The 9,661-nt window shown below is 46.0% G+C and overlaps 1 protein-coding gene across 1 annotated transcript; it reads right to left on the bottom strand.

Annotated features, from left to right (window-relative positions):
- Positions 1 to 4,487: 4,487 nt before the first annotated feature.
- Positions 4,488 to 8,991, bottom strand: snx16 (sorting nexin 16). The gene is made up of 8 exons (XM_056737810.1): positions 8,836 to 8,991; positions 8,392 to 8,734; positions 8,081 to 8,167; positions 7,634 to 7,782; positions 7,435 to 7,504; positions 7,084 to 7,220; positions 6,879 to 6,995; positions 4,488 to 5,756 (listed from the first exon to the last, which is right to left on the bottom strand). Exons 2-8 carry the CDS (start codon positions 8,707 to 8,709, stop codon positions 5,654 to 5,656), a joined length of 981 nt encoding a protein of 326 aa, XP_056593788.1. The 5' UTR covers positions 8,710 to 8,734; positions 8,836 to 8,991; the 3' UTR covers positions 4,488 to 5,653.
- Positions 8,992 to 9,661: the final 670 nt, after the last annotated feature.

Here is a 9,661-nt window from a genome sequence, read left to right as displayed (position 1 = left end):
CTCCCACTCTGACACACACTCACTCCTCCCACTGACACACACTCACTCCTCCCACTGACACACACTCACTCCTCCCACTGACACTCACTCACTCCTCCCACTGACACACACTCACTCCTCCCACTGACACACACTCACTCCTCCCACTGACACACACTCACTCCTCCCACTGACACTCACTCCTCCCACTGACACACACTCATTCCTCCCACTGACACTCACTCCTCCCACTGACACACACTCACTCCTCCCACTGACACACACACACACACACTCCTCCCACTGACACAAACTCACTCCTCCCACTGACACAAACACACTCCTCCCACTGACACACACCCACTCCTCCCACTGACACACACTCACTCCTCCCACTCTGACACACACTCACTCCTCCCACTGACACACACTCACTCCTCCCACTGACACACACTCACTCCTCCCACTGACACACACTCACTCCTCCCACTGACACACACTCACTCCTCCTACTGACACACACTCACTCCTCCCACTCTGACACACACTCACTCCTCCCACTGACACAAACACACTCCTCCCACTGACACACACTCACTCACTCCTCCCACTGACACTCACTCACTCCTCCCACTGACACAAACACACTCCTCCCACTGACACACACACACTCCTCCCACTGACACACACTCACTCCTCCCACTGACACTCACTCACTCCTCCCACTGACACACACACACTTCCCACTGACACAAACACACTCCTCCCACTGACACACACACACACACACACACACACTCCTCCCACTGACACACACTCACTCCTCCCACTGACACTCACTCCTCCCACTGACACACACTCACTCCTCCCACTGACACAAACACACTCCTCCCACTGACACACACTCACTCCTCCCACTGACACACACTCACTCCTCCCACTGACACTCACTCACTCCTCCCACTGACACACACACACACACACTCCTCCCACTGACACACACTTACTCCTCCCACTGACACACACTCACTCCTCCCACTGACACACACACAGACACACACACACTCCTCCCACTGACACAAACACACTCCTCCCACTGACACACACTCACTCCTCCCACTGACACACACTCACTCCTCCCACTGACACACACACACTCCTCCCACTGACACACACACACTCACTCCTCCCACTGACACACTCTCCTCCCACTGACACAAACACACTCCTCCCACTGACACATACTCCTCCCACTGACACACACATACTCCTCCCACTGACACACACACACTCCTCCCACTGACACACACACACTCACTCCTCCCACTGACACACACTCCTCCCACTGACACAAACACACTCCTCCCACTGACACATACTCCTCCCACTGACACACACACTCCTCCCACTGACACACATTTACATTTACATTTACATTTAGTCATTTAGCAGACGCTTTTATCCAAAGCGACATACAAAGAGTTTAGGAGCAATAAGCGATAGTTTATACAGGAGCCATAATACATTAGGTGCCAATACAAAGTTACTGGTTTCAACAAAAGCTAGACCACTACCTGTTGAGAGAAAGGGTTAGTGTATTTATTTATTATTATTATTTTTTTCATTTGTTTGTCAAGTATTCACAGAAGAGATGGGTTTTAAGTAGTTTTTTAAATGTTGTGAGAGATGTGGTTGAACGGACAGAGTTAGGAAGAATGTTCCACCAGGAAGGAGTTGTGAATGAGAAAGAGCGGGAGAGCGATTTACTGTCCTCATGAGAAGGCAATACAAGACGCCGCTGGTTTGCTGAACGCAGAGATCTTGATGAGGTGTAGGAGTGCAGGAGAGAGTGGAAGTAAGCCGGTGCAGATCCAGTGATAGTCCTGTAGGCAAGCATTAGTGACTTGAATCTGATACGGGCTTCAACAGGTAGCCAGTGAAGAGAGATGAAGATGGGAGTCACGTGAGCCCTTTTGGGCTGTTGGAAGACGAGGCGTGCTGCTGCGTTCTGAACCAGCTGAAGTGGTTTGATAGCCTTTGCAGGAAGACCAGCAAGGAGAGCATTGCAGTAGTCCAACCTTGAGATTACAAGGGCCTGGACAAGGAGTTGTTCCGCATGCTCCGTGAGATATGGTCTGATCTTTCTAATGTTGAATAAGGCATATCGGCATGACAGTGTTGTCTTTGCAATGTGATCATTGAAGGACAGCTGTTCATCAAATATGACTCCGAGGTTCCTGGCTGTTTTGGAATGGGTGATTCCAAACACACTCCTCCCACTGACACACACTCACTCCTCCCACTGACACACACTCACTCCTCCCACTGACACACACACACACACACACACTCCTCCCACTGACACTCACTCCTCCCACTGACACAAACACACTCCTCCCACTGACACTCACTCCTCCCACTGACACACACTCACTCCTCCCACTGACACACACACACACACACACACTCCTCCCACTGACACACACACACACACACTCCTCCCACTGACACAAACACACTCCTCCCACTGACACACACTCACTCCTCCCACTGACACACACTCACTCCTCCTCCCACTGACACACACTCACTCCTCCCACTGACACACACTCACTCCTCCCACTGACACACACTCACTCCTCCCACTGACACACACACACACACACACTCCTCCCACTGACACACACTCACTCCTCCTCCCACTGACACACACTCACTCCTCCCACTGACACACACACACTCCTCCCACTGACACACACACTTACTCCTCCCACTGACACACACTCACTCCTCCCACTGACACACAGACACACACACACTCCTCCCACTGACACAAACACACTGCTCCCACTGACACACACTCACTCCTCCCACTGACACACACTCACTCCTCCCACTGACACAAACACACTCCTCCCACTGACACATACTCCTCCCACTGACACACACACTCCTCCCACTGACACACATTTACATTTACATTTACATTTAGACATTTAGCAGACGCTTTTATCCAAAGCGACATACAAAGAGTTTAGGAGCAATAAGCGATAGTTTATACAGGAGTCATAATACATTAGGTGCCAATACAAAGTTACTGGTTTCAACAAAAGCTAGACCACTACCTGTTGAGAGAAAGGGTTAGTGTATTTATTTATTATTATTATTTTTTTCATTTGTTTGTCAAGTATTCACAGAAGAGATGGGTTTTAAGTAGTTTTTTAAATGTTGTGAGAGATGTGGTTGAACGGACAGAGTTAGGAAGAATGTTCCACCAGGAAGGAGTTGTGAATGAGAAAGAGCGGGAGAGCGATTTACTGTCCTCATGAGAAGGCAATACAAGACGCCGCTGGTTTGCTGAATGCAGGGATCTTGATGGGGTGTAGGAGTGCAGGAGAGAGTGGAAGTAAGCCGGTGCAGATCCAGTGATAGTCCTGTAGGCAAGCATTAGTGACTTGAATCTGATACGGGCTTCAACCGGTAGCCAGTGAAGAGAGATGAAGATGGGAGTCACGTGAGCCCTTTTGGGCTGTTGGAAGACGAGGCGTGCTGCTGCGTTCTGAACCAGCTGAAGTGGTTTGATAGCCTTTGCAGGAAGACCAGCAAGGAGAGCATTGCAGTAGTCCAACCTTGAGATTACAAGGGCCTGGACAAGGAGTTGTTCCGCATGCTCCGTGAGATATGGTCTGATCTTTCTAATGTTGAATAAGGCATATCGGCATGACAGTGTTGTCTTTGCAATGTGATCATTGAAGGACAGCTGTTCATCAAATATGACTCCGAGGTTCCTGGCTGTTTTGGAATGGGTGATTCCAAACACACTCCTCCCACTGACACACACTCACTCCTCCCACTGACACACACTCACTCCTCCCACTGACACACACACACACACACTCCTCCCACTGACACACACTCACTCCTCCCACTGACACACACACACACACACACACTCACTCCTCCCACTGACACTCACTCCTCCCACTGACACAAACACACTCCTCCCACTGACACTCACTCCTCCCACTGACACACACTCACTCCTCCCACTGACACAAACACACTCCTCCCACTGACACACACACACACTCCTCCCACTGACACACACACACTCCTCCCACTGACACACACTCACTCCTCCCACTGACACACACTCACTCCTCCCACTGACACACACACACACACACACACTCACTCCTCCCACTGACACTCACTCCTCCCACTGACACAAACACACTCCTCCCACTGACACACACTCACTCCTCCCACTGACACAAACTCACTCCTCCCACTGACACACACTCACTCCTCCCACTGACACAAACACACTCCTCCCACTGACACACACTCACTCCTCCCACTGACACACACACACTCCTCCCACTGACACACACACACACACTCCTCCCACTGACACACACACACACATTCCTCCCACTGACACACGCTCACACTTGTTTACTAAAAGTGTATAATGTTTACCAGTATGTATATGATCACACAGTGTATATCTTGTAACAAAAGTTTATTTTAAGGAGTCCAGCTATCAGACAACATTGTAGAATATTATCTGTATACAGTGTCATACACTACATACCTAATTTAATTTAATTAGTTCCAATGGAAATATTTTACAGCAGTCGGCTAATCTGCAATCCTCAACCAACTTTTCTTAACAGTCATTGTAACATTCAGAAGAAAATAAAACAACAGCAATCCATCTTTCTGAAAATCAATCATGTTAAACTCAGAGAAATAATAATAGGAATAAAAAATGATCTGTCAAGAACTCCTCTACTAACCCCTGGATCCATTTCAACACAATCGTTTACAAAACACCTAGACACATTTTGAAATATGCTGAAGTGAAACTGAAACTAAATGTAACATTAAATACATAAAATTCTGTAGTTACAGATGCAAGGCACCGTTTTATCAGGGCCATAAAATTAGAACACACAGATGTCTGTAGAAAGGCACTCCGCTTCACGTGAAGCTTTACCTTGTTATTCAAACATGTAGTGTACAAGTATCTATCCCATAATCCTTTAGGAACATAAAGTGCATCATGTGCCCCAGGCACAGTTACAGACTACAGACATGAGTGTTACATGTCACATAAACACAGAGATGATGAAATATAGCCGTAGTGATGCAGACGTCAAGCTAGCAGCATCTCGCCTCTGCACGATGATGATGATGATACCAAGACTAAGGAGGGGATCAATTCATACTGATGATGTCATCTTAACACACAAGCGTCATTTAGAATGAAGTAAGCGCAGAAAGTGGTCATGTGATCTGTAGAAAGTGATGTCATCAGGTCTCAGATGTACTAAACAAACTCATTGTGAAAAACAAAAACCATTGGTGATAGCAAATCCTATAAAGATCCCTTCCCTTATAATCATGACACAGGTGCACAGGTTACATTTACACCTAAAACAACAAACACAAATGACCCTGAGAACAACAGACAGAGACGGCTGAAACCTCCTGGTTTAGTGTCATTAGATTGTCAATGAGAAAGAATTCTGTTTCCTGTAGTTCAGTAAGTGGGGTTGTTTTCAGGGCTTTGGGTGAAGCATCAGTCTTTGGCTGAGATCAAACATCAGATGCTCTGTCTGAACTCTAATGTCCAGAGAAGATGAACGCTGAGAATTCTTTCAGTGGGTCAGTGTTCCACAGGAGTGACCTGGATGACAGGAGGAGAACCGGAGCTCACGGACGGAGCGCACCAACACACAGCAGAGCTCTGACCCGACTGAAGGACACATCTAGAGAGAGAGAATGGATATAAACTCACTAGTCACAGTAGAGATGGTCACACACAGAACATGGCTGACACCGGATGAGAGATGAAAGTGTCTCCACAGGATCATCTCAATAAAATCTAGACAGAGCTGCACTCTACACACAGATCCTCAAATTTTTTTTATGAAAGATCATGAAAGTGCAAACACCACATGTTAGAATGTCTAACCCTTTTCTGTTGACTGCTGTGCATCTGTTATGTCGATATAACTCATAACTCTACATTATTAGATACTGTTACTTAAATGTATAACTGTATCAATTATTTCCGCTTATATTTCATGGTTTCACTTGAAGGTTTTAAAGTTCTTTCAAACCTTTTTTCTTTCTTTACGCAGCCCAACTGAAGCTGCTTTGGCAAAACAAAACTACACTTTTTGTCCTGTCAATAAAGCACACTAGTTTTGAAACACTGAACAGCAGTTTTGTTTGCTAGCTACTTTGTTTTCTAACTAGAAGTAGTCCACAGACACCAGGATGAGGACCTGGAAGGACACGTCTACCAGTGACATCTCCGTCGAGTTCTCCATCCGTGGAAGGTCCTGGTGCCAGTTTCAGAAAGGAGGATTATTGAAAACAGCCTGAAATGATGGAAACTCTGGGTTTTTGGTTTCAGAATGTGAGGTATGTCAAACCCGAGAAAGTGGGGTAACTCAAGCCTGTTTCTAAAGGAGAGTCAGTTGTTTATTGGTACATTTATCTTTCTATCAATCTAAACTTGAGTCATTTACACATTAGAAAATCCACTGAATGGAGACCGGAAAGTGTTCCTCGCTCTCAAGCGCTTTCTGCCGCCATGTTGCTTTTTGTTTAGTGCCATTGCATGATAATTGGTAATATGGGAGCTCCATTGATCATGGCTTGTCGTTGTGGTGCAAGGGCTTAACTCAAGGTAAACCGACCCAGAGATGATAAAACGAACTCAAATCAGCTTTTCTGAAACTAATAACTCAAAGTTTTGCATCTCCGTTTTAAACAACTCAAAGTTCACATTTGAACTGTGTGTTGGTTGAACCTACTTATTGAAACGGGCTCCAGATTTCAGCAGATATGTTTTGCACTGAATATGAGATGTGTGGACTCACTCGTTCTCATCTGTCAGCTCCTGGTCAGCCTCAACCGCAGAAGACTCCACATCCACACTACTGTCACTCCCTGGAGCGGACACGCACTGCAGACTGTCTGGAGTGAGAACCTCACCGCTGAACACACAAACACACACACACACACATGACCGAGAGCATCACACAGCCAGCGTCGTATCAACACAATGACAAGGTGAAGTTTTACCTGATCGTCCTCTCAAGATTCTGAATGTGGAGATCTTTCTCCTCCAGTGATTTTTTCAAGCAGTCGATTTCTCTCTGTTTCTCTACAAGTTCCTTTTGAAGCCTGTAGTTGCATTCCTCCAGTGTCTCGCAGAATGCCTGACAGACAGACGGACAGACAGACAGAGAGAGACAGACAGACAGAAAAACAGACAGAGAGACAGACAGACAGACAGAAAAACAGACAGAGAGACAGACAGAGATAGATGTTGTTGTTTAGACTGTTCACAAGAGCCCATCTTTTCATCAGTGGATCTTAATCCTATGACATCATGTAGCTTCAGAAGCGTAAATGTGGCAGTTAAACTCTCACCCGACTCTCCTCCAGACTGTCGAACGGGCCGGGCGGATCATCAAGACACAAGAACTCCCGAACCGCCCAGCTAATGAGAAACATTGATTTAAACATACGTGTTTGTGTCACAGTGCATCTGAGGTAGACGGCAAAGCAGAACGTGCGTCCACTGAGAACACAACATCACACTAATCATTCAGAATACCCAGCAGCTCACCAGTTGGCGATGTCTTTATGGGCCACAAGGTTCTGTAGGAAAGCCTGTAGGCCCAGCTGTCTGTCCTCCAAGAACTCGGTGTCATAGTTATCTTTAAACCAGCGTTTCGGAGGAAGAGACAGTCTGAATCCAGGAAACATCTCCTTTAGCTAAACACACAGACATACATCACAATATTTCCAGGACTGAAAACAATTCCTGACTGGACTACAAAGGCATCGATCTGGATTTTATCAGTCTATTACAAATACAAACAAAGGAATTTAGTTGAAATGAAAACATTTAGCTATTTTTCTGTTTAGTTTTTTTGCCATACTGCATCATTGGTTCTTGTGTCCCTCACAGAACTATTTTCAAATTTTACTCAGATCTGTAATTGTTGAAGAGTTATCTAGCAGACAATGTTTGTTATGACTCATGTAATAACTCCACAATCTTAATACGGACCTTTTCATTAAGTCTTGAGAAGTCAGTGTAGCGTCTGAAGACGACCCAGCTCTCCTCAGGACTTTTCTTCACCAGAACTTTATAGACCTGCATGAGAAAGACATTGCAGTATTGTTACCATGACAACATGTTTAACATGATACAGAAGAGGATACCCTGTATCAACGTCAGATTTAGGAACCGATTTTAGCTCATTTTGTTAGGGCTCTGACGCCTTGACGTGATGACGACACACCTTTACAACTATTGACTTTTAGTGGCATTTTGACCGTGTCTGTGAACTCTTCTGTCATCTGTCAATGACCACTCACGGTGAATTTTGCCCGCTCCTCCATCACCTCGTAGCCCAGCACGGTGGGCGTGAGGGGTCGCTCCTCCCAGTCCGGTCCGGCGGTGTCTAGCGGGCTGTCTGAATGAGGGTAGCAGGAATATTCCGCGGTGCGTTCGGTGGCGTTGAGTCTGGCGCGGGTGATGGGGCTCTGACACGGCGCCGCTGCGGCTCTCCTGCGGCCTGAGCTCGACTCGCTGCACGCCGATGACGCTCTCTGCGTCCGCCTGGGTTTACCGTCCTCCCGTAGAGGTCTGTCTGCAGGCACGTGCGCGGGCACAGGAACAAACGGTGTGGCCATCTGCCCGTGAACACGCGCTCACAACCTGAGAAGAAACACGAACCTCAGTATCTCTCTCTCTCTCTCTACACCACACGCACGCACGCACGCACACACACACACACACAGCATAACTCTAATACTCACGATATGAAAACTTTCAAAGGTTGACTGTCATAAAAACAGCCGCTGAATTCACTGGAGTCCATTTGTATTTGAAATGGTCGGAGTTCATCTTTACTGTCTGAATGTTTGGCTTGCTGTTACTTCTCCACCCTCCCGTGGCGTGTCACTCGCAGCCGGATAAACGTCATCACGTGCGGAAACGACGCGTCGTCAATTACTTGTTACAAAAGAGAAATGCGTAAAGAACGATTAACAATATTCTATCACGTCGAGTTTGTGTGGTTAAAAGAGCGCTATATGTATATATTGTATGATATATAGTTTAAGATAAAATGCTGAAATGTCATTACAACAACTAACGACTCTAGCAGCATCTGCTGGACAAAATAAAGAAAACAATGCAAGAAAGGGTTAGGGTTTGGCAAATCGAATAAAACAAATGAAATAAAACTGTATTAGACTGCGTTCTTTAGGCATCCCATCATGTTATGTAGTGTAGAGCTCCAATGTGAAAGGGACAGTTCATCCAAAAATGAAAAATCCGTCATCATTTATTGTTTCAAACCTGTATACAATTATTTGTTCCATTGAACACAGAGGAAGAGTTCTGGAGCATCGTCCACTACATTCTAGTAGAGAAACATTTTTTTCACATTTTCAAGAATTTAGCAAAAAAAGAGTTCTATTCTCGGTTGCCTTTGACTACCATTTAATTCTTCCTACTATGGTTGACAATGATGTCCCGGAACTGAAATGACGAACATTCTTCCAAATATACACGAGCGTGAGTTAATGATGACAGAATTAATTTTGGATGAACTATCCCTTTAAGATGCTTTGTGGAGGA

This window comes from Triplophysa dalaica, chromosome 23, assembly GCF_015846415.1.
Source record: "Triplophysa dalaica isolate WHDGS20190420 chromosome 23, ASM1584641v1, whole genome shotgun sequence".
Classification (NCBI taxonomy): Eukaryota; Metazoa; Chordata; class Actinopteri; order Cypriniformes; family Nemacheilidae; genus Triplophysa; species Triplophysa dalaica.
Note: the sequence above shows the minus strand (reverse complement) of the source record. Positions and strands in the feature narration are given on the sequence as shown.

Excerpts from the sequence above, each read along its gene's own strand:
- snx16 (XM_056737810.1), bottom strand. The coding sequence starts at position 8,709 with ATGGCCACACCGTTTGTTCCTGTGCCCGCGCACGTGCCTGCAGACAGA. Across the intron at positions 6,996-7,083 it reads AATCTTGAGAGGACGATCAG|CGGTGAGGTTCTCACTCCAG; the intron begins GTAAAACTTCAC and ends TTGTGTGTTCAG. Across the intron at positions 5,757-6,878 it reads GAGCTGACAGATGAGAACGA|ATGTGTCCTTCAGTCGGGTC; the intron begins GTGAGTCCACAC and ends CTCTCTCTCTAG.